The sequence below is a fragment of the Abramis brama genome (genome assembly GCF_963993115.1).
Source record: "Abramis brama genome assembly, chromosome: 2".
In the NCBI taxonomy this organism is placed as follows: Eukaryota; Metazoa; Chordata; class Actinopteri; order Cypriniformes; family Leuciscidae; genus Abramis; species Abramis brama.
This window is the reverse complement of record NC_139964.1, coordinates 6,817,394-6,843,770: the sequence shown is the minus strand read 5'-3', so window position 1 is coordinate 6,843,770 and position 26,377 is coordinate 6,817,394. Positions and strand designations below refer to the sequence as shown.

At 37.9% G+C, this 26,377-nt stretch overlaps 1 protein-coding gene and 1 long non-coding RNA gene across 2 annotated transcripts in view; one reads left to right on the top strand and one right to left on the bottom strand.

Annotated features, from left to right (window-relative positions):
* LOC311077564 (uncharacterized protein) overlaps window positions 1-26,377 on the bottom strand; it is a 90,507-nt gene that overhangs the window by 46,748 nt on the left and 17,382 nt on the right. Inside the window, exons 4-12 of the mRNA XM_084106090.1 lie at window positions 12,392-12,507; window positions 11,964-12,024; window positions 4,271-4,417; window positions 4,094-4,194; window positions 3,676-3,784; window positions 3,379-3,470; window positions 2,030-2,115; window positions 1,400-1,530; window positions 655-708 (exon numbers count right to left, since the gene is read on the bottom strand). Of these exons, the coding sequence (XP_083962216.1) occupies window positions 655-708; window positions 1,400-1,530; window positions 2,030-2,115; window positions 3,379-3,470; window positions 3,676-3,784; window positions 4,094-4,194; window positions 4,271-4,396 (699 nt within the window). The 5' untranslated portion in view covers window positions 4,397-4,417; window positions 11,964-12,024; window positions 12,392-12,507. The remainder of the gene's footprint in view (window positions 1-654; window positions 709-1,399; window positions 1,531-2,029; window positions 2,116-3,378; window positions 3,471-3,675; window positions 3,785-4,093; window positions 4,195-4,270; window positions 4,418-11,963; window positions 12,025-12,391; window positions 12,508-26,377) is intronic.
* Window positions 19,862-26,053, top strand: LOC311077582. The gene is made up of 3 exons (XR_014604936.1): window positions 19,862-21,595; window positions 22,555-22,660; window positions 23,620-26,053. It is a non-coding gene; the product is annotated as an uncharacterized lncRNA (long non-coding RNA).

Here is a 26,377-nt window from a genome sequence, read left to right as displayed (position 1 = left end):
TTTCATGCCACAATGCATTCTGGGAGCCACTGATGAGTTTTGTAAAATGCACCTAGAATGCATTGCTGCATGAAGCATGTCACCGCTATTGAGAGTTTACGCGCTAATTCTTGAGGTTTGTCTTTGTCTTGCTGAAGAATTAAAAATGTGTTGTGAACATGCAGGTTTTTTTTTTTTTTTTTTTTTTTAATTGAATTATTTAGATAATCTGTTAAAATGCTATAGAATCTCATGCAGTAACAATCTTAACAATCTTAAAACAATACAATTTGTAACTGTGGTGATTTCACACAGTGGGCATAGTTTGAGCAAACAGTGAGAGCGCTGTGAGGTTACACTTTTAGATCACTGTGACCTCAGATTGTGATCATATGTGAGATCACTGTGAGATCAATATGTTGACTGGAATCTCTTCTCTTTTTTCTGTTCTCTGTCAAAAATTTGATCTCACAGATTCTTGATATTATTGCATCTTACAAAATGTCCCAGCATTTCTTGGGTTTGTAAGAACATATCTGACATGCAAATTAGTGCAAAGGCCAATTGTTTTTATAACAACAATAGATCTTCCCTGAGAAACATGTTTATTTGAAGAGGCTTGAAAACTTGTTTTCTTGAGGATTTTGAAATAATGAAATGAGTAAGAACAAATACCTGGTAGACTTTAGTTCTATCAACCGGCTTTTTCAATTTGGCCTTCAATTCTTCCTAAAAGATTAAGAAAAATAGTTAGTTAATTATAATGGGTGGTAGTTTCAGATACATCTAAACTATAGTCCAGACTCAGCACATATCACAGTGTTAAAACAATTACATTTAATCATTTAGCTGATGCTTTTATCCAAAGCGACTTACAAATGAGGAGAGCAATAGAAGCAATTAAACTAACAATAACTGTGTCTATTGTAAGTTTAATTGCTTCTATTGCTCTCCTCATTTGTAAGTCACTTTGGATTTAAAAAAAACAAACAATTTGAGCAGGCTAAGTGGTCGTAAAAAAAAATAGTCACACTTGTGCTCTTTGGTAAAACAAAATTCATTCAAATCCACATCTTAAAAGTAAATAATTTTGTCCAAAAACTATTAGAGAATTCACAAGCCTCTCCATAGAGAGCTATACAGGCATCTAGTGGTAACACCATGGAACAACATGTTTTATTTTATTTTCTCTCAACAGATGGCGCTAATCTGATTTAAAATTTGGATTTAAAAGGCCTAGTCTCTATATTAATTTGAAATACTGCATTAATAGAAAAATTAAGATTTTTTTTTTTTTCAATGGCAAAATTTTACCATAATTATTGCATAAATATTAATAGGTCGGCACTGTTTTAGCAGCACGTGTAGGAGCAACTAAGGAAATCTGTTATATTGGACAGTTTAACAGACAGTGAGCTACCTTTAAAACTTCTTCCTTCAGTCGGGCCTCTCCAACAAACTTCGGCAGTTGTCTTTTGAGAATAGCATCTTTGGCTTTAATCAGATCAGGGTCTGAGTCTGGCTGCTGCAGGTTCTTATCAAAGACGTGATCTGTTGAAAGACATTGTAGATGGAAACAGTCCATAAAAATTTTAGTTTTTAGCATACAAAGAGCCTAATATTAGTACCTTTAAAATGATACCACAACATTTGTACCATTTTTCTCTAGGAGTGTATTATTTCAGACGTGTCATGTGAATCAAGCTGATCCGTGTTGTCAGTGAGTACAGTTCAGACTGGTTAAATCCTCCATTCATCCTTCCATTACATTGATATCAAACTGCTTTAACACCCTTCACCGTTTACACCATTACTCTTATCTTGATAAATGCACCCAAGGATACTAGTGTAGTAAGTGTTACTGCATCTTGATTTGATTTTGTGAAATTAACTATTTCAATGTTCTTTTGTTATGTAGTTCATAGTCTGCTGGATCTGCTGGAGTTTTTCTGAGAACAGAAGCGAACCATCAATACTATGTGTACCTTTTTTTAATTGACGCAAAAGGGTTTAGTTCGTCTTCATTTCTACTTGTGCTTTCACAGCTGACCTGTGAGTTTGGTGTACTCTAGCATGTTATCTATGGCATCTGAGATCTTGAGCTTGTCATCAGCAAGAACGAGAGCATCCTTAATCCTTATGTACAAAGAGAAACACAAACACACACACACACACACACACACACACACACACACACACACACACACACACACACACACATCAATAACAGTAAAATCTATGGAAATATCAAGATGCAAGCAAACTCAAGGAATTTCAAAATACATTCTGAATGCCTCAAAGCTTTTACATTGTGACTCTCTGTAGATTGGACCCATTCGAACACTGAGCAGTCAACACGTGGATCTCACAGTGATGTCACCATGTGTTCACACTCTCAGCAATCTGAGTTCACAGTGATCTAAACGTGTAACAGCGCTCTCACTGTGTGCTCAAACTATGACCACAATATGAGCTCATCCCAGCTAGACATGCTATTGTTCTATGAATGTTTTGAGAGTATTATGTTATGGTCTTGTAATGTTTTCTGTAGCTAATTTTATTTTTGTTACCAGAATGTTCTCCTAAAAGGACACTAAAAACATTTTAAACATGTTTACTGATACCATTGATAGAACATTATCCCCTAACATTATAGTTTTAGCGGGAAGTTTCCCAGCAGACACAGGACTGAACCTCTGAGAGAGTTTATTTGAAAGTAATAGTTTGATTTGGTCACCATTGTGGAGGTCAGTGTTTTCTTTAGTTGGGCTCTTTAGCCTTGACTATTTGAGGTTAGTTTATCTGTGGCTGTTATAAGTGTTTGTTATAGCCAGAGAAAATGTGATCAAGTGTCTTGGCTACTTGTTGATAATAAAGATACTGTATGATCATAATGTAGTGGCCTGATTTCATCTGTTGACTAGTCAATGGCATTAATTAATAATTAAGAACAATTTAATTAAAATGTGTGTTATAATCAATCATAACGTCAGCATGTGAATCTCAATAACGGTGACATGCTGCAATGCATTCTGGGTGCATCATACAAAACCAGGTGTATAGTCCAGGGTTCAGAAAGTAAAAGTCCTGCCATATGTTTATTCCACCCACACAGCAAAATCCCCAGTGTTATATTAACACCAACACTCCTCAGTGTACAGATGTGTCCAACTACAGGGTGTTAAAATGAACACTAAAGCAGTGTTGAAGTTAATGAGATAATGAAATGATTAATTAAGTGATGATTGGCCATTAGTGGTGACACCTAATGTTAATAAAATAATCATTGAAGGAAAGAGAAGCAAGAACAGAAAAAAAGAGAAACACAAGACCTACTGACTTTGACCCATTACACATTATTGCACTTATTATTATTATTATATTATTACTTATACCCACTTGACATCGATGATGTAGCCGATCTTGTGTTGAAGGACCTGACGATGAAGAGTGTATCGCGTGTGAAACATGCCATAAATGTTCTCTGCCACCTGAGAGAGAACAAAGGATGGATCATGGATGAGACTGACACATAGTAATATTAAATGATTAGGTTTGTTGCCATCTGTTTCACCTACATTGTCCTCATCTATGAATATCCCAGTTAATAAAAATGATTGCTCTCTTGGTGAAGAACCAAAAAAAAAAAAAAAACATACAAATATCAGTATAAATGAAATGTGATTTAACATGTACCTTGTCTCTGAAGCAGATGTGCTTCCTCTTCTTCACTTCACACACTCGAGCAGATTTCAGCAGACGCTGATGGTCAAATGCTTTTGGAATGCCAAGATAATGACAGTCTCTGTACATTAGAGGAAAAAATAAATAAATGCAAATAGTTGATGGAGCATTAATCCATTGAAGCATTGGGTCAGTGGTCATATTTAAAGTTGTTCTTTATAGTTCTTATCTTCAACTGTTCTGTCAGCCTGTTCTCAAGATATAAGTACTAGCAGCTTTAGTCAGTAATGCCAAGCCGCTGAGTAACACTTAATTTAGTAACACTCTCCAATGAGTCAGCATATTTACTATAAAGACTGCCAAAGCCTCCAAGCCCCAGCGTATAATTTTAATAATAATATTTAAACATCCTTTTTAAAATACAACTTACCGAGCCAAATAGTCCCATTTATCCACATCAATGCCATTCAGTTTATTCGCCACAATCTCATACAGGAAAGACTTGTCTTCAGTTCTGCCCTTCATTGACCACTGCAATATAGACAATATTTTGAACACGGTATCCTGATAAACACTGGCTGAAACGGCACCTTTAACCCATTTTTACCTCTTTTACATCTTTTTGCCCTTTCAGAATTAATTCCTCAATAAACGTGATGTCTTCATCTAGATTTAGTCCATAGTGTTTCATCTCTTTGTCCAGTCCACTCTTCTTTCTCATGCAGTGAAACATGCTGACAGAGGCTTTCTCGTGCTTTAGAAGATGAACATAAATGCACATCAAAGTATAATAAAAGTGTACACACATTAACTACATAAACCTTGCTTAGCAGTTTATATTCTACACTCAAAAAATATTTGTCCAAATTTAAGTTTTATGTATTTGAATTACATTCAAATCTTCCACCCATTTGGATGATGCAGTTTCAACATAAACTTATAAACTTAATTTTATTCATATTTGTCAGTCATATGTGAATGAAATTGGTAAGATGTATGTAAAAGTACACAGCAAAAATGCCTTTGTTAAATTACCACTGCTTAGTGTCCATGTGTGTGTGCACTACAGAATTAAAGTACCATTGAATCAGTGAAGTTAATGAGATAATTAACTGATGATTGAGCATTAATGATGAACACCTGCTGTTAACAAGCAGAATCACTGAAGGAAAGAGAAACACAAGAACTACAACTGACTTCAGCCACAGTCTTATGCCGAGTTCAGACTGCATGATTTTAGCCCCGATTTTGGCTCGCCGACAGGTTTTGAGAAATCGCCGACAAATGCCCGACATCACAATGATGGAATGAGAGGCACTGCGTCATTCGCCATGTCTCAGAGATGCCTGCTGAACAGTCCCTTCAAACAATAAGTGGATGAAGTGTTCTTCAGAGATGTAGTCCAGGGGTCAGAAAGTAGAAGTCCTGCCATACGTTGATTCCACCCATGAACTCAGCCACCTGATTTCTATCTCCTGGCTGAAAAACTGTGCTCATTAGCAAATCCAGGTGATTGGAACAAAATACTGAGGAGGACTTTTACTTTCTGAACCTGGACTTTACACCTCTGTCAAAGAGGCATCAGATACAACAAAGGCCTACCAAGGCCACTCAAAGGCTTGGAATCAACAACTTTCATGGAAGAGGTTCCTTTAAGGGAATATGGCACTTTCTGAGGGGAACAACCACACATGCCACCAGGGAGGCTGACCTGGTCTAATTCACTGACCTAGTCTTGCCAACAACCTGTATGTTTCCTAAACAGATTCTCTAACATTATTTGCCTCAATTTGTGGAGGCATCCGATAGGAAGGACTGCAGATTGTGGCAGTAATCGCTCAAAGACTGGATCATAGAGATTGGCATCCTGGAGAGTAGAACTCAGCATAGCACTTTCTAACCCTTGCAAACGAGGGGAGTAACTCTACTCTAGGGCTGGGCGATTTAAATCGCGATATTGTTATGCGCATCTCGTCAGTAAAGCCGGTTCCTTGATTAGTAGTAAATCGCCATCACCTGCTTTCAGATGGAGCGGCATTTACTACAAAGAGCCGTAGTTAACTGACAAGCTGAGCCATATCGCATCAATATCGCAGACGTATCGCCAGCGATATTTAATGCGATATGGCTCAGCTTGTCAGTTAACTACGGCTCTTTGTACACAGCAAAAACTCCTGTGTTAAATTAACACTCCTGGGAGTGTATGAGTCCACACTCAAGAGTGTTTAAGTTAATGAGATAATTAAGTGATTATTTTAGTGATGATTGAACATTATTGAAGACACCTGATGTTAACAAGCAGAATCACTGAAGGAGAAAATCACAAATTGTAAGTTACCGTTATGACGATCAATGGTTGCTTTAGTTGGACTCTTGACCCATATATTATTAACTTTAGATTTTGTTTGGCTGTTGTATCTGGCTTATAATCGCCAGTTGAACAAAGAAAAAAGTGATCTGATGGTGTTGGTTATATTATGACAATCATCATTTGAACTTGATCACTGAACTCATTAAGATCCTTCTTTCTGACTTCGATTTATGTTGTTGGTTACAGCATAACTGTGAATCTGCATAAATGCCCAGAATTTTTGATATAATATAAAGGATTTCTTAAAAGTTGTTTAAAAAAGAAAATCATTCTTTTAGGCACACACAGATGTCAAGATTCAGCCTATGCATCTCAACAATGGTGACGAGCAGAATATTCAATTAGGAAAAGTCAATTACATAGACAATTCAGATCATAATTTATTCATACCGCAATGCATGATGGGAGCCATTAATGAGTTGTGATTGGTGGCAGCCACTGCAATATGTTTTATTATTGTCACCATTGTTGAGATTCACAGGCTGATTATTGATGTCTGTGTTTTAAATGAATTTGTCCGAATATTTTTTGATCAGAACAATGTTTATTAAATATTTTGAATTAAAGTACTGATAATCATAGGCTGAAGAATCACAAAACTGCTGCTAACAAGTTAAATCAAACTTTCTCAATAAGTTTCATTTTGCAGATCACAGTATGATTATGTCAAAACATAACCAACACTATAAGATAACATTTTACTTTGTTCATTTAACTGTTATAAATCAATAACAGCAGACAAACAACTGTAAATATTAAAGTACACATATAATGGTCTAGAGCCCAACTAAAGCAAACACCCATCACCTTAATGGTAACTTACAATTTGTGATTTTCTCCTTCAGTGATTCTGCTTGTTAACATCAGGTGTCTTCAATAATGCTCAAGCATCACTAAATTAATCACTTAATTATCTCATCAGCCCTAAATGCCGCGCCATCTGAAAGCAGGTGATGGTGATTTACTAATAATCAAGGAACCGGCTTTACTGACGAGATGCGCATAACAATATCGCGATTTAAATCGCCCAGCCCTACTCTACTCGATCCTGGATCTTCACAATGCTTCAAAGCACTGTGGAGGCTAGGCCCTCTAAAGGGACCCTAATTAGGGGAGCGCCTCCAGCTCTAGGGCTGATCTAACAGGAAGGCCTTGTGAGAGTCCTTCGACCTTGCGACCAGACTTAGGGAGTTAAATATTCATACAGAGAGATGTATGAGTCTGGAACACTATGCTCAACCTGATAAGTATTGACCAGGCTCTGGGCTAGAATCAGGGAGGCTCCATGGGAGCCTGCAATGTGATACTTAAATGGGTCATGAACTGGATTATTTTATTATTTTATAATGTTCCCTGGGGTGCCCTTATAATGATAGTATGATTTTTACATCTAAAATTGTCATAGTTTAGGCATAATAAGGCATTTTTCCTAGCCTGATTTTAGCCTCTAATTTAATTGCTGGGTTTGAAGAGGCGTATGCTGTTTGACTTTAGTGTAAACGCCAACTGCTGTGATTGGCTGTTTGCATATGATATAGCGTCACATCAGAAATCACCGATCACAAATCAGGCATTAGAATAAACATGGTTACTTACATGTTTGTGGCGTTGCTGACAGATCCATATCGTTAAAGTCTGTTTGCAAAGTTTGCATTGAAATTGAAATTGCACTGCTGAGACATTCACATAGTTGAAAAAGAAAACCCACTTTCCTAGCATTAGGATCCTTTGGAAGGTAATGGTATTGATCCTGTGTCAGGATCTATTCTCGTTCTCATGTAACTATTCACTACCGCACCAGTGGGTGGTGCCAAAGACACGGACAATTTTAATTCTCATGACCCTTTTAATGCATTTGCAATGCTTAGCATCCAACTCGTTGGGGAGCCGCCTTCAAGGAGGCCTGTTAAGGCCTAACTATTTGATAGCAAAACTGTTAGCAGAGCTAGCCTCAGAAGCCAGGTGCTCTCACAGATATTTCTGTGGGCCTGGTTATACTTATTTAACATTGCCAACAGGCAGTGTACTCACCAGAAATGCTATCGACCCTTTAAAGCAAGAGGAGTAGTCTTACGCTACCGAAATATCAGATTTGAAAGTCACAGGTGTCAGCCTGGGCAGTGCTTCGGCTCTAAGGGAGCATACTCAACCATCCCAAATGGGAGGGAGTAACTAATCTGTCACTACCTAAGCCTGGGTGGTGAAGGGTGATAACACACGAGGCGAGCTATGAGTAGCATAATACTCTAAATAATGACCCTAACAAGGGGAGTACTATCAGCATGACTCTGAGAAATGTATCAGGGTCAAGACCTATTATTTTGTATTTTTTACAAGAAAGTTTTTATATTCTCTACTAAATCCAAGGGAATGGAGGCCTCAGTAAGAGGCCAAAGGCATTCAACCTTATGACTTGAATTCTTTTATTCAAGGGGCTCAGAGGAATAACCCTTTTTCAACTTAAGGCCTAGCTGGATAGACAAGCTACTAAAGGATGGAGGCCTGAGCTCACTGCTTCTTACTTTCTAGAGAAAGGCCTCACAACGCCATGATGTATCTGCATGGGAGGCTTTTTAAAGATAGCCTGCTACTTATGCTATCTACCCTGTAACACCACTAGCATTTTTACACCTAATGCAAAAGGCAGGCCTTGGCTAGACAACACTTGTAGTAAGAGAAGGCCAGTACTAGGAAAAAGTAAATTTACAGGAATAAAATGAGAGGAGTGAGTGAGAGGAGAACTGCTGCTCTAGTATAAGGTTGCTATGTATCAAAGAGGCCTGACGAGGGCCAAATGCTTGACGTTGTAGTTCAATCTGGAGCTTGACAGAGTAGTGGCCTCAGTAGAATAACTTCTAAAAGGGAAGAAGCCATCTCACGCTTAAACAGAAATGTCTGTTTGATGCTTGTATGAACGTGGCCTCACTAGAGAATTTTCCATATAATAAAGCAAACATTTTCACTACCACAGATTGGCACTACCCACTACATCAGGGTTTCTCAAACTCGGTCCTGGAGGGCCACTGTCCTGCACGGTTTAGCTCCAACCCTGATCAAACACACCTGAGCAAGCTAATCAGTGTCTTCAGGATCACTAGAAACTCACAGCTAGGTGTGTTTGATCAGGGTTGGAGCTAAACTGTGCAGGGCAGTGGCCCTCCAGGAATGAGTTTGAGAAACCCTGCACTACATAAACCTGACGACTCTACCATAAGAGAGGGCCTATGGGAAGGATATCTATAGCCTAGTTACATATACAAATTTCAGGGTCCTATTTTTACAATCCTATAAAAAAAACCCTACCTAACACAGCCCTAAATACGGTCTACTGTTCAACCTTACTAAACTATCCAAAAGGGAGGAGACCTACAGAGCTGAACCTGCTGCCCCTAGAGTGATGGCCTAAACGTTAATCACAAAATGGAGGCCTATCACCATTAAGAGCTTACACCACTTATACCAAACCTGACACCATACCTACAGAAGGGTTCCAAGTTGAAGGAATAACTCATCATAGGTCCAGCCTCAGGGCTGATGCAAGAAGCGCTTGAGGTGAGGAAGTGGGGGAGAGGAGAGAAGATAGGAGAGGGTGACTGTTTCCTGTTTTCGAGAAGTGACACTGCACCTCTGGCCTTGCGAGATAGTTTGTGAATGTCTTGTCAATTGGGGCATTGACACATACCCTTGCGCATTCCCTCAACGTCAGCTGAAGCCCTGCTGAAGTGTGTTTCATAACACTCAGCAACTTAAGATACGTGGGGCAGGGTGGCTGTGAGGGTTCGGGTTGTACATCCTCTTTACCGTCATCAGCCATCTCCTGCTCTATTGGGCTGGTTGTTTTTTTTATCCAGCAAAGCACTCGCTGCTGGATCAGAGGATGTTAGTGACAACACATCCTCATCTGGCAGCTCACGCGAGTTTTACAGCTCTCTCAAACTCCTCACCGATCTCCCTCTGTGAACCCCACAATTCCAGTCTCCGCTCTGCCTCAACGTGAGCGAGATGTCTGTCTCTCTTCCCTCGAGAAGAGGGTCAGACAAGAGCGGAGTTTTCTCAAGGGAAAAAATCTCACAATTGGCACAAGCAGCTCCCTTTAGAACTGATCGTGTTCTTGAAAGTTGAAACCCGGTTTAAGCCACCCAAAACGCAGTTGTCGTGTAAATGAGCGGCCAAAACGCATAAAAAGTTTTACGTTTTTAGTTGAAAATGGTGTCGTGTAAACAGCCCCTAAATCTCTCAAGATCTCAGCAGAGCAGGATTAAACAACTCCACAAAGTAAGCTGTGGCTGGAAGTCAGTTGTAGTTCTTGTGTTTCTGTTCGTCTCTTCTCTTTTTTTCTGTTCTTGTTTCTCTTTACTTCAGTGATTCTGCTCATTTTCATCAGGTGTCATCATTAATGCTCAATCATCACTTAAGTATCTCATTGACTTCAACACTGCTTCAATGGTAATTTAACACTCTGTAGTGTGCACACACATGAACACTGAGCAGTGTTAATTTAATATGGGCATTTTTCTGTGTACTTACATAAATCTGACCCGTTTCATTTACATTTGACTGACAAATATGAATCGCATTCAGTTTATTAGTTCATGTTAAAACTTTTTTTTTATCTAAATAAATGAAAAATTGGAATGTAATTCAAATATATAAAACTTTTTTGTGTGTAATGTTATTTTTTTTTTTTTATACAGAAGCCAGTTTGAAGATAGGTGTCCAGAATGTGGAAAGTCTGAAACCATGACTGTATTTGGGTGGTGAACACACAGATATGCTAATAGTACACAGCAAAAACTCCAGTGTTAAATTAACACTCCTGGGAGTACATATGAGACCACACTTGTAGAGTGTAAAGTGTTAAAATATGAGTGTTAAATTAAACAATAATCACCATAACGGTGGCTTACAATTTGTGATTTTCTCCTTCAGTGATTCTACTTGTTAACATCAGGTGTCTTCAATAATGATCAATCATCACTCAATTAATCACTTAATTATCTCATTAACTTTAACACTCTTGAGTGTTAGTTTAACACTCATATTTTAACACTTTACACACTACAAGTGTGGTCTCATATGTACTCCCAGGAGTGTTAAATTAACTCTGGAGTTTTTGCTGTGTACATTTAAAGTTAAGTAAACTAAAGTATATACATATAATTTTCTGTGTGTGAATGCAACAGAACATCTTTTGGACATAATCTCAAATAATGTAGTACAGTGTTCTCATTTACATTTGGTAGAAAGTTTTCAGTACTGTATTTTACTAAATCCAATTTACACTCATACTACAGTAATTAGAGTCACAGGCATTTCTTCTTTTATTTTATTTTAACTTTTCTGCAGTATTCAAAATACCAGATTAAGAGAAGAATTAAGTTTGACTAAATGTTGACTTAAATGTTCTATATACTTCGGCATGTAGATCACAGACTTTGAAATAAATGTGTGTCAGCATATATTTATATCTTACCTCCCAAGTGACACCTGGGAAAGGAAAATAGATTTTAAGTATTAAGTAAAGCAGGTTTAAACGTACATATGTACACTGACTCAATTACTAAAAAAGGTTTGTCTTGTCTCAATCACTCATACATACAAACACAAACTACTACATTGGTTTAATTTTTTGTTTGAAATTCCTGACTAAATTATTTTGGTTGTAAATAATGAGGCATTTCACTGGCATTCAGGTTACAAATTATGTGATGTGGTTTTGAATCTAACAATGTTAATGTTTTATATGTACAATAAAAAAATTTGAGATCAATTTTCTTTTGGTTATATATGCATTACTCAATATATTTGCCTTGCTTGGGGTTTAGCAATAAAAGGCATGTATTTAACTATTCAATGGCTGTAACAAGAAGCCTAATATTCCTTGCTTACATGCAAATCTGAAATAACTGAAGTGAGAAAACTCAGATACTCACCAGGTCGGGCTTCAGGGATGAACATGCCACCAAATAAATGAGAGAATGGACCATGACCTGAAAGGAAAAGGTAACATGCTTTTTTTATGTATAAATGACTTTTTTCATTTACTATTAATAATTTTGTTTTTGTTTTTTATATATAAATTATTTTTTATATGTTGCTAAAAAAAATACATAATGTTCAAATTGTCCTTTGAATAATATTGAAAAACTAAATAGCTTGTTTTAGCCATAACCTTCAAGGCATCTCTTTACTGTGATGGAAATAATGTCCCATTTAAATGTCCCATTTTAATATATATATTGTTTTTGTTTTGTTTAAAACAACATAAAGCAACAGCAATGAAATGCACACCTCTGTGCTTGATTTGCTTAAGGGGTTTTCTGAGTAAATATGCACATGAATGTTTGTGCTACTCACCCATGTCATGGCACAGAGCAGCGATCTGAACGCACAGGAAATCCTGTTTGGTAATGTTGAGCTTTGGCTGATTATCGTGAAGACTTCTGAGAAGACATTCTGCTAAATACGCCACACTAATACACACACACAAAAATGGTTAGTTAAAGGAAAAATCATGCAAACACAGCAAAATCCCCAGTGTTAAATGAACACCCCTCAATGTACATATGTATGGCGGGCCGGAAGGTCCAAAAATAGAACTAATGACTTTTCATTGGAAGTCACTATACTATAGCCACTAGCTGCTGAGATTCACCCCCTGATAGAAGAGTGAGTCGCTCACTGCGTGAGGAAAGTGAGTCGTCAGCTGAGGAGAGTGAGTCGTCAACTGAGGAAAGTGAGTTGCCGTGTGAGGAGAGTGAGTCGCTCGCTGCGTGAGGAGAGTGAGTCGTCAGCTGAGGAGAGTGAGTCACCCACTGAGGAGAGTGAGTCGCCTGCTGAGGAAAGTGAGTTGCTGTGTGAGGAGAGTGAGTCGCTCCCTGCATGAGGAGAGTGAGTCATCAGCTGAGGAGAGTGAGTCGCCCGCTGAGGAGCGTGAGTCGTCCGCTGTGTGAGGAGAGTGAGTCGCCCGCTGAGGAGCGCGAGTCGTACGCTGTGTGAGGAGAGTGAGTCGCCCGCTAAGGAGCCCGAGTCGTACGCTGTGTGAGGAGCGTGAGTCGTCCGCTGTGTGAAGAGAGTGTGTCACCCGCTGAGGAGCGTGAGTTGTACGCTGTGTGAGGAGAGTGAGTCGTATGCTGTGTGAGGAGGGTGAGTCGCTCGCTGAGGAGCCCGAGTCGACCGCTGTGTGAGGAGAATGAGTCGTCCGCTGTGTGAGGAGAGTGAGTCGCTCGCTGTGTGAGGAGAGTGAATCACCTGCTGAGGAGAGTGAGTCGCCCGCTGTGTGAGGAGAGTGAGTCGCTCGCTGTGTGAGGAGAGTGAGTCGCCTACTGAGGAGAGTGAGTCGCCCGCTGTGTGAGGAGAGTGAGTCGGCAGCTGAGGACAGTGAGTCGCCAGATGAGGAGAGTGAGGATCGCCCACTGAGGAGAGTGAGTCACCAGCTGAGGAGAGTGAGTCACCCGCTGAGGAGCATGAGTCGTCCGCTGTGTGAGGAGAGTGAATCACCTGCTGAGGAGAGTGAGTCGCCCGCTGTGTGAGGAGAGTGAGTCGCTCGCTGTGTGAGGAGAGTGAGTCGCCTACTGAGGAGAGTGAGTCGCCCGCTGTGTGAGGAGAGTGAGTCGGCAGCTGAGGACAGTGAGTCGCCAGATGAGGAGAGTGAGTCGCCCACTGAGGAGAGTGAGTCACCAGCTGAGGAGAGCGAGTCACCCGCTGAGGAGCATGAGTCGTCCGCTGTGTGAGGAGAGTGAGTCGCCCGCTGAGGAGCCCGAGTCGTACGCTGTGTGAGGAGCTTGAGTCGTCCGCTGTGTGAAGAGAGTGAGTCGCCCGCTGAGGAGCGTGATTCGTACGCTGTGTGAGGAGAGTGAGTCGTACGCTGTGTGAGGAGGGTGAGTCGCTCGCTGAGGAGCCCGAGTCGACCGCTGTGTGAGGAGAGTGAGTCGTCCGCTGTGTGAGGAGAGTGAGTCGCCAGCTGAGGAGAACTAGGCTCTTCCCTGTGAAGGCCTCCCTCCCCTCCCTTTACCTCTCTACAGATAAAGCGTTGTCGGGAAAATTCCGGTTTGCTTGGCTATGTGGAAGCGATAAAAATTCTGTATTATTAATTTCAAGGCCAGACAAGTAGTATATTGAGGGTTGATTTGTAGGGAAGGACTACACGCCTGCACACATATATTCAAACGCGTATACCTATATACTGAACTCGTAATACGCATGTGCACGCCATCGGCGTTCTCACTGGTTTGCGTTTTTGAAGTTTGTGCAGAAAGAACTTAAAGGAACACTCCACCGTTTTTTGAAATAGGGCTTATTCACATTCTTTCATACATTTAGATAGGTGGGTAAACGCATTTTTGTCTCAGTGCATGCATTGTTTTAGTTTGACAGGGTCGGCGCTAGCTAAGCTTAGCACAATGAATGGAATCCTTTGTTGCCAGCTAGCATGGCCTGAGTAAAAGTGATAAAAAAAAACAACACGTAATTACTTTTTGTGGCCTGCGTATTCACAAAGAGTACAAATAGCGATGCAGATTAACACTAGGTGATTTCCTAGGCAGATATTGACTTGGGACTATATTAGGGGGAAGCACAGGCGAAGCACAACTACTTAGGCGAAGCACTGCTACTTGGGTGCAGAGATATCACGCAACACATGAAATACCACGACTTCCGTCAACATATCGGTGTGCATTGCAACGAGTCAAAACACAGAAGAAGAAGAACAACACGCGTGACCTGCACCGAGTGTCTTCCCTTTTGGATTGTTTATTTTGAGAAGTTACAGCTACAGTTACAGCAAACATGGTAATTACCTGAGTAGCAAAAGGTGTGGAATGTGGAACTGAGAAATAAATGGCTAGCTGCTCTGGAGATCTGTACTTCAACGCCTCTCTACAAAATTAAACAGTATCGTGTTTGCAAAGAGCATTTTGCACCGGAGGACTAAGTTACTTTGAAAAAATGGAATATGGGCCCAGAAAGACAGTACTACGTCTGAAACAAACGGCTGTCCCATCCCATCTATTTTCAAAGCACAGGCAGAACAAAGTGCACATGTAAGTTGTCTTTTATTCCTCTTCCTTATGTTAATCTATGTCTTTATTCGGTTGTAAGATAGATGCTGAGAAGCATATAGACTACGGTTCAAATAACGTTAGCCTCCTCTAGTATAACCTCATGTTGAATTCAACCTGTTTAGCATGAACAACCAAACTAAAATAAAAACCGCTGTTATCGTTACCTGTAAAATGAAATGACTGAGGGCTAAGTTAGCTATATTTCTCTCACCGAGTTAGCCTGGTTCTTTTGACTCAGGAGTTTTAGTACAACTACTATGAGGAGAAGGCTACAAGCAGTTTACTATACATGTGTCATGTTTAAAATAATCACTTACTCTGTGGACAGCTTTCCATTTGGTCTATTCGGCGTGGGGCATTTTTTCCAGTTCACTTTATCACACCGGAAAAAAAAATCGAGTAACGTTACTGCCGGATGGATCAGCACCGTGAAATCCTCGGTAGCTGTGACACAACTGCGGGCACGCTCATCTTGATCTGACGCGTTGAGCCTGGTCATCGATGGCAGTAACTTGTCCAACTCGCCACAGCACAGACACTATTTCAGTCGGCATAGATTGGCATATTCCCCCCCATCCACACCACCAGTTCGTGCTGGCTCTCATCCTCACGTCCTCAGGCTGTTGAGCGATCGCAACCTCCGCCTGTCGTTCTATTTCCACTAATTTTCTTTAAACTCTTGTACATATAGGTATGGTTCTGGCTCACACAAAATCAGCCATGTTCATTGCCATTGATGTAATGATGGGAAAATAGCCAGGCAGCTACTTTTCACACCGGTATGTTGACGGAAGTCGTGGGATTTCATGTGTTGCGTGATATCTCTGCGCCCAAGTAGCAGTGCTTCGCCTAAGTAGCCGTGCTTCGCCTGTGCTTCCCCCTAATATAGTCCCAAGTCAATATCTGCCTAGGAAATCACCTAGTGTTAATCTGCATCGCTATTTGTACTCGTTGTGAATACGCAGGCCACAAGAAGTAATTACGTGGGTTTTTTGTTTTTGTTTTTATCACTTTTACTCAGGCCATGCTAGCTGGCAACAAAGGATTCCATTCATTGTGCTAAGCTAAGCTAGCGCCGACCCTGTCAAACTAAAACAATGCATGCACTGAGACAAAAATGCATTTACCCACCTATCTAAATGTATGAAAGAATGTGAATAAGCCCTATTTCAAAAAACGGTGGAGTGTTCCTTTAAGAGTTTTCTGTAGGGGTGTAACGGTACGTGTATTCGTACCGGACCGTTTCGGTACAGGGCTTTCGGTTCGGTGTACGTGTGTACCGAATGACTGAATGCAATATTTTGTGTGTGGAACATACTGTAGGTACATTTTCGTGTTTCCACACGAACATATTAAGTGGCGGAAGCCTTCGCGTTCAGCGCAAATCCCGCCCTGCAGCTGATTCTAAAGTTTTACCAGAGCCCGTCTGGTTTTAGTTTCACTCGTCGTCACTGTAACCTAAACCAATGAAATCAACTGGAGGGCGAAAAAAAGCTTTTCCGCTCCGCCTCCGTGTGCGCCGCCGCACTCTCCGTTCCGTGTGTGTGTGTGTGTGTGTGTGTGTGTGTGTGTCTGTGCACTGCGCTCTCTGCTCAATGTTCGACTCCGTGTTTGCGCTGCGCGTTCTGCTCTGTCGTTAACGGCCCAAACACTCCAATCATGTACCGATCACGCACTGGAAAAGCAAAGTCCCCTCAAATAAGGTGAAATTTCTCAGTAGTAGACTTCTGTTTGCTGAGCTGGTATAGTCACGCTAGCAACAATGGTAAAATGACCTGCTCTGATCACATGCTCTGGTAATAATAGCTTTGTAGGAATATATTTTATTTTGATAATTAGTAAAAAAATGGGGGAAAAAATCTTAAATTGATTGTTGATTGATTATTGAAAAAGAATAATACTTTGATATATATGTTTAATATTATTTTAATATAGGGCTATTTTCTGTTCCTTTTTTTCCCCGGTGTTTCATTTAATTAGGTGATTCTAAGTTTAATTATTGATGATTACAAGCTTGGAGGAATTGCAATTAATTACAGCAAATTGTGCAATTAAAGTTATTTTTTTTCCCAGTCTTAATTTTTAAATATGAGCAGGCCTACAAGCTGGGATTGGTAATGCTGCTCTGTAATCATAGTTATTTATTTATATTTTTCATTAAATTTATTATGTGATATTGGTTTGAGACTGAGAGTATTTTATTAAGTGGAGAACTTTGCAGCAGTATTTTATTTCTTATTCTTATTTATATATGTATATATATATATATATATATATATATACATATATATATATATATATATTATTATTATTATATTTTATTAAAAAGTGTTTAAAAAAAGTGTGAACAAATTGTTAAAAAAAGTTTATAGTAATAAACAACCTGCAGTTTAATGTTTGCATTTCTTTCCCTTACTGTACCGAAAATAAACGGAACCGTGACTTTAAAACCAAGGTACGTACCGAACCGTGATTTTTGCGTACCGTTACACCCATGAAAGCTTTAGCATAAAGTTCTGCCAGGAAGACTTTATTGGTGCGTCACTTGACCTTTTATCTATCCAATCACATTCCAACACTTGTGGTATAAAAGATCGGTACTTACTCATGTTTGAGTTCGCAGATGCTGACGCTCCAATTCGCCACCATCCTCCCCACCACCTCCAAGTCAAATCCTTCCCTCCATCCTCCCCACCACCACCAGGATGGTCCCTTCCATACCTCACAGGGGGTCGGCTGCGCCCCTGCCTTGGTCTTCAGGCAGGATATGCAGAGTCCGGACCCTCAGATTGCGAGCTACGGACGGGGCCTACGCCAAAGAATCTTATTGCTTGCTTGGTTGTTAATAAATGGATAATTGTCACAGTATTTATTCTCTGAGTCTTTCTGGTAGAACTAGTTTTCTGTTAAAAGTTCTGTTAAAAGTTTCTGTTCAGTGTTGTGTTAGCGGCCCCTAAGTTAATAACTAATGATCGTTGCGACAGAAGTGAATCAATCAAACTAACTTTCCTATTATCAATGTCAAGCTGCTTTGGAACAATCTACATTGTTAAAAGCGCTATATAAATAAGGATGACTTGACTTGACTTGACTTGAGAGTTAGTCGCCCGCTGAGGAGAGTGAGTCGCTCGCTGTGTGATGACCCACATAGCAACATTGTGACGTTCCATATCCGGCACACATCTGGCACACGTGGAAAGATGATCTGGCCCACATGCAGCGTGGAATGATGGCCCTTGGGCGGCTCACTCCTGTTTGCCAGATCTGGGCCACAAGCAGGCCATAGCAATGCCACATGTCAGCCAAGAGCAAAGAAATAAACCACAACTGGACCTTATCTGAGCCACAAAATCTGTGTATATTAAATATGGAGTCATCTCAGCCTTAAGCCTGTTAACAAGCAGAATCACTGAAGGAAAGAAGAGAACAGAAAAACTGAATGGAAACACTAATCACTGATATGGTGACTTCAAATGAAACATATTAGAGTTAAACCCCTGTTCATTTTCAATTAGACTTGCAGTGAGTCGCCAGCTGTGTGAGGAAAGTGTGTATACAGATCCTATTTTTGGACCTTCCGGCCCACCATTCATATGTTTCCACACTACTGGGTGTTAAAATAATACTGAAGTAGTGTTGAAGTTAATGAGATAATTAAGTGATGATTGACCATTAGCAAAACTACCTGATATTAATAAGCAGAATCATTGAAGGAAATAGAAACAAGAACAGAAACAAAAAAGAGAGACACAACAACTGACTTCCAGCCATTACCCATTATGGCATTTTGTTATTAACCAGATTGACTTTAATTCTGTTATGGATCAACAAAATTTCTAATTGAGAAGTAACCGAAGTTTAGCTTCTGATATTTTACTGAACGTTCTGTTTGTAGTCACCATTAACCCTTTTAAACCGACTGGGTCGTCGCCGACACATACCAGCAAGCTGTATTCATTTTACCGTAACTCTTCAACTGTTTGTGCTATCAAAATCATTCAAATTGCCCCTGACAGAAGACAACATGCGCTTTTCAGCAATATACGGCTTATTACGTAATTTCATGCTTTCCATCAGCAAATGACAGCAGCTTTCTGGCAGAGCGGGAAGGAAGGATTTGAACAGCCCAGCTAACAGACTTTTGTTATGAGAACGTTCTCCAAATATTCAGTGTTGGTTCTGGGAACGTGGAAAATTTCCAGTTTTCTTGACATTAGAGGAACGTGTTTTAAAAGGTGTAATGTTCCTCAAAAACGTTCTTTCAACTTAATTTTGATTTAAAATTCAACATTATAGGAACGTTAATTTCTAACATTCCAAGAACATAAAAATTTCCAGTTTCCTTAATGTTACTAGAATGTTATTTAAAGGTTAGTGTGATGTTCCTGAAACATTCTTTCAATCATCTTTCAAAAGAGTAATAAGAACACAAACTACTGTACAACTTTCTTCAGAAACAACCTTAGATGAACTGAAGATAAAACACATTAACTCTCTCAAGATCTGATTAAACAACTCCAGAAACAGCATTACCAGCTTCACTTATTACTAACCAGACTGACTTTATTTATGTCACAAATCTACAGAAGATCACCATCATGGAGATCAGTGTTTGCTTTAGTTGGGCTCTTGACCCTTGACTTTCTTTAAAATGGTGTTTTATCAGAAATTGCAGGTGTTTATGAAGAACATTTCTGCATTAATAAAGCAGATCAACCTGGCTGTTTTAATAACATACAAATGACTGCTTTTTTCTGTAATTGATGATTTAAAGAATTGAAACACTATTGAAAAATATTAAACTTAACAAATGCACAGATAATCATGTGTTAGCCCATACGGAAATGTAATATATGACATATATGTCCCTATATCGCAAGTGACACCATCATATATGCTAAATATAAGACAATATATTGCTATCACATATATACATATCTCTAGATATATGTTGATATAAGTTTATAACATATATAAATTGTCCATATTAAATTAATATATTGGCATATATTAATACGGTGTATATGATTATTGTTTATATAATTTTGTATGTTATGACCATATATGTCACCAATATGTTTAATTTATATGTGCCGTCGTATATGCTAAATATAAAACAATATATTGCTATCACATATATACATATCTCTAGATATATGTTGATATAAGTTTATAACATATATAAATTGTCCATATTAAATTAATATATTGGCATATATTAATACGGTGTATATGATTATTGTTTATATAATTTTGTATGTTATGACCATATATGTCACCAATATGTTTAATTTATATGTGCCAATTTATTTAAACAACATACATTTTACATGCTTATGGTTTCCTTATTAATTCCTTATTTTCCTTATTTGAACAGCTTAAACTTAAGTCTACACAATCCACATTTCATTTCAATTTCTATCCCATTTTAGAATTAGCACAATTTTTTATAAATACAATTTATTTATTTTTATTATTATTTTACGTAATTGGCTCATAAAAACAAAACAAATACTAGGCTACACAAATTATATTTGCAAACTTTTTTTTTTTTCATATCATCAATAACCATACATCAATATCATCATTCTAGAAAATACAATCATACATACACATTAAAACATGCACTACATATTTAGATGCATACCCATACACAAAATAAATATATTTTCAGGATATGTTTTGGAATATATGCAAATATTTGAAATTGGCCCAATAAATATATTTCATACTTATATTTCATATATTTTTGTTATATTTCAGAATATATTTCAATGTATTTTTTTCTGTATGGGTCCCCAAAAGTGTCAAAAATATATGTGGCATATATTCCAAATACATTGAAATATATTCTGAAATATAACAAAAATATATGAAATATAAGTATGAAATATATTTATTGGGCCAATTTCAAATATTTGCATATATTCCAAAACATATCCTGAAAATATATTTCAAATATAATTCTTTTGTGTATGGGTACAGAATAATATACAGTTAATTATGTCTCCAAACCAATACCAAAAAAATCTAGGGACCCCATATATAATTTAAATGCATTTCTCTAGACTGCACTGATGCAGCTAAGTCATAATATAATCACATCTGTGCTGTCCCAAAGGCATGTAGAAACACTTTCTGTCTGCATTTCAGGCCATGCATTTAGCATGCGTCTCACCCCAATACGTTATGTCATTGCCTAATGCCTATCTTTATTGGGCGCGCCAAAATTCAAACGCAATCAAAAGACCGCCAACTATTACGTGCATCCAGAGACGTCACCAACCAACGGATAGAGAATGTTCGTTCGTCCTTGTCGAGTGAACAAAGAAACGGATAACGTTAGTTGGAGCATTGTTCCAACATCACACATAAAAACTTAAATATTAATGATTTCTTAGACGGACTTGATGACAGATCTGTATATTTAATTGAGAGGTGGATTGAAGAAAAGGCGGATGGCCTGAGTTCGAGGCAACGGTGCATAAAGTTGCAGGTAAGTTAATTTCTGAACTTTTATTATAATTCACACATTGATATTGCACAGTGAATAAATAATTTAAATAATCGCTGAACTGCATGATATTATAAACTATCAGAGGTAGCTAGTAGGTTAACGTTACAGATGATTGAGCAGATATTCAGTGTTTAACTGTTAAGTTTTTTATTTTATTATTTTTTTTATATATATTGAACGTTGCTATTAATACTGCTTTATTGTGTGCGTTGCATTTTCATGTTCTCATTTTCATGTTTAAGAGCTAACTATATATGAGTCCCAGATTATTACACTGCATCATTAAGATATGTGAGAATTTCAATTTCAACTGTCTGACACATAACGTTAAGTTAGTGGAGGAAAAAAAAATACAATATTTGCCTTTAGAGTCTAGAACTAATACAATAGGCTAATACTCAAGTACAGTAATGATGGACCATCTTCTAGCCCCAAAAAGGTCACAAGATTTTTTTTTTTTTTGTACTGAAACCCAAAACTAGCATCTGCAAATGTAAAAAAAAAAAAAAAAAAATTGCCTACCCACTATAAAGTTGTTGCTTCAGGATATAATAAAACAAAATCATTATTACATATAACTTTGCAAATGAATTACTACATTTAGAAATTAAATACTTAAAATGAATCAACCAAAGCTAGGAGTACCTAATAATCTACAATTTTCCCTAGATCTTGACAGGATTAGTCATCTTTTACAGCCAAGTACAAGCAGTCTGTCAGAGATGTTTATGTTGCTCTGCCTGTTTTTACTTATGGTAAAGCTTATAAAAGTCTATACCGGTATCTGTTTACCTGTTTTAATGCCATCAGCTATTATCCACTCTGCTATTATTTCCGAGCTTACTGTTTTGGGCAAGCTGATCTTCATTTTCTGCTAAAGAAACTGAAAATACTGATACTGAAAATCTAAATTTTTTTGTTTTTGTTTTGCTTCCTAGAAATGCCAAAACTCCTTTGTACAATGGGCAAGCTGGGGAAATGCTTGAAACGAAGGAGCAGAGCCCACAGGAACAACTGGCATCACCTTCCAGCTTACAGGAAACTGTGAGTATGCTGTTTTCCAAACCACTACTGTAGGAACAGCTATAACAGCAAGGTACTACAGTAAAAACGTATTAAAACCAATTAAAATACCAAAAAAACCCAAAGAAGAACCGCATTCATGCACAAAATGGCGGCTAGCACAACACAATCTGAAGCATTTGTTTTGATAATGGATTGTCTGAAAATAATAATAGAAAAAAACAGGCGAATAAAAAAAACAGAAATTAAAATTTCCTGATAATTTACTCACCCCCTTGTCATCCAAGATGTTCATGTCTTTCTTTCTTCAATTGGAAAGAAATCACGTTTTTTAAGAAAAACATTACAGGATTTTTCTCCATATAATGGACTTCAATTGCAACCAACAGGTGCAAATCAGGTCCAAATCAATGCCGTTTCAAAGGGCTTCAAAGGCTCTACACGATTCCAGCCGAGGAATAAGGGTCAAACCATCTGTCATTTTCTTAAAATAAACATTTATATACTTTTTAACCACAAATGCTTGACTTTGGTGTTCTGCTTCTGCATGACGTATTACGTTATCACATTGGAAAGGTCATGCGCGTGATGTAGGTGGAAGTACCGACCCAGTGTTAAAACAAACACTGTAAAACATAAAGGTAAAACATCGATGTCGGACAAATTTTGAAGTTGGAGGAGAAAATGAGATGGAGTTTTTCGGCACTGGGTTACATGATGATGTAATATGTCGTGGTTTGGCTAGATAAGACCTTTATTCCTCGGCTGGGATTGTGTAGACCCTTGGAAATTGCATTGATTTGGACCTTTAAACTGTGCCATTCTAAAGGGTAGTTTAAACGAGAATGCACGCGTTGACGATAATGCATAAACTGACGTTGCGTGAAAATTTTAATTTAGTGTGTTTTAGGTGATTATAATTTGGATGTCCTTAGATAAATGTTAAAAAATTAAAATGCTTTTCTTTGTCTTTTTTACAGATGCAGTGATCCAGAAATTTCTTGGAACCACCAGGGGGCAATTAGGGGTAGCTATAAAGGTCACTGATTTGAGGACATCCAAAAAGACTCAACAAACATGAGAAAATGAACAGGCTGTATCATATACCTGTTGGTGGATTTTCCTGTTCTGGGCTTGTTTTATGTTTTGTTGTAATATTGTATTTGTATATAATAGTGATGGGAAGTCCGGTTCTTTTCCGCGAAACCTAGTAGGTCTATACTGTACGTCCACTGAGCTGAGAACTGCTGAAACCTGAATATAGCCTATAATCGACAAAACTAAAAAGTCGATGCATGTCTCCAGTACGTTATGTTTTGATTAACACATTATAAACATTTACTTTGCACCCTTAAAACCTTGCCAAGAGTTTACGTCAAATATCAACTTACTTAAAACATTTTCAGGAACAGCTCATTTAATTTCTATTATAATAATAATTGTTTAGTTTTACAATCCATTTGTTTCCAATCTTTAAAATAATACATTGAAAAGACAGTATGTGATAAACATGTTTCTAATATGTTTTATTTTGTTACACTTCGATGTTCAACAAAATACTTAAGAAACTTGCATTTCATCCCTCTGAAAAAATTGCACGCATGCTCATCAGGTTCTCAGTAGTCGAACACTTCCGAAATAAACAGTTCTCGGTTCTGTAGTACTGTACTGGTTATCCGAGAACCGCTGTACCTGTATGTTCGGTAGTGCGCGCATGCTCAGTATCAGCTACTCGTGCTCATCACTTCTCTCAGCACAACATGTCTCAGTTCAGTGAACTGTTGGAGTTACTGGAGTAAAATACTCCGGGATATTGTTTATGTCGAGTCAGAGGAGACTGTCAGGCATGTCCAAAAGTGAGTAGTTGTGGATCAGCTCTAACGCAAGACACAAACTTTTACGAACGATTCACTAAAATAGAACTGGTTCAAAAGAGCGATTCGTTCACCAACCGGACATCACTAGTATATAATATAATTGTGTTCAGTGTTCAGTAGTTTTCTAATTTTGCGCAGCTTAACAATTTTTCTTTTTAAATTAAAACTGTTTTAATAAAGTTTTAATGTTTTAACAGTTTTACTGTATTACTTCTTTTTTGCTAACTGCACCGTTTAACATTTAAGGCTTAGCCATGTCATGTGCATTGCATTGCAAGTGTGTAAGTACACGTCCATAACCTATATTTAAAAATTTGTAAGAAATTAATGAAAGCATGTTTTTTACATTTGTTTAGTTTTACATCATACATTATAATATTTTGCAATTAATATACATCATATAAGAACTAGTGCTGTCAAACGATTAAAATATTTAATCGCGATTAATCGCATTAATGTCATAGTTAACTTGCGATTAATCGCAATTAATCGCACATTTTTATCTATTCTAAATGTCTCTTGATTTCTTTTTGTCCCATTATTTTTTCTCATTTTAATGCTCTTATCAACATGGAAAAGTGGATTGGCTTGCTTTGAGCAAATGTTTCTTTTTGAAATCAACATTGGCATACTGTAGTGTTCAATTTCACACTAACATTCTCACTTGGAGCAAATAATCTCTCACACAATGTAACACTGTCCATCAATAAAAGGGTGAAAGAAATCTTTTGAACTTTCTATTCATCAAAGAATTAAAAAAAAATTGTACACAACTGTTTTAACACTGAAAATAATAATGAATGTTTTTTGAGCAGCAAATCATCATATGTAACAATGTAACACTGTCCATCAATAAAAGGGTGAAAGAAATACTGACGAGGTCCTAATATTGACGAGGGGTCGGAGAATTCGCATCAGCGAATCAGTGTGCTTGGCCATCAAGTAGGCCATTTCAGACTGGACGTGCTGCAATGATAGCTCAGTTCACAATGACAAAACACACAGATCACTTTGGTCTTGTCAACTGAAACATTTTGGCCACTTTTTTAAAATTAAACTTTCCATTCAGAATCTTATTGGCATCCATTTCGGCGTCTCGCGCTCATCATTCATCCACTCAAAACATAATGTTAAAGGGGGTCGTACACTGGACGAGAAGCGAAGCGCAGCGCCTCGTATTTAAAATTCGAACACATTATTCTCTATGAGTGTACACACACCTTTTATTGCTGGCCATAAACTGAGAAAGTACGCGTCCGATGTGCGATACAAGTTGTCCATAGACGCGGCTTCTCGTCCACTCTTTGGCCGGCTCGCAAGCCCAAACAAGTGTGTGCGGCGTGCCTGTTGTTTTGTTTCCGGTCTAGCTAGATCCGGTGGTGTTGTACTAACGTTACTAGTTGTTGCAAAAGCATGTCAAAAAAAAAAAAAAAACTACAAAGTTTGCTAGGCGTTAATCGCGCGATAAAAAAATTGACGCCGTTAAAATGGGTTTGCGTTAACGCCGTTAATAACGCGTTTAACTGACAGCCCTAATAAGAACATAAGAAAATATATGTGCACACAATGTTTTTATACATGTCATTTAAATATTCCATATACATTTATCAAACATATATGTATATATTTCATTTTAAATATATAATATATATTAAGACTTCATAAAAAAATATATTAGGGACATATATATGTCACATGTATGTAAGCAATATGCTATGCATATATGTGTAGTTTGTATATTAAACATTTATACAAATAAATATATGTCATGTATATTGATAATTATATATGTGACATATATATAAAATACTGTATTATACATACATAAAATATATGGGCTAGTTTTATATGTCATATATGA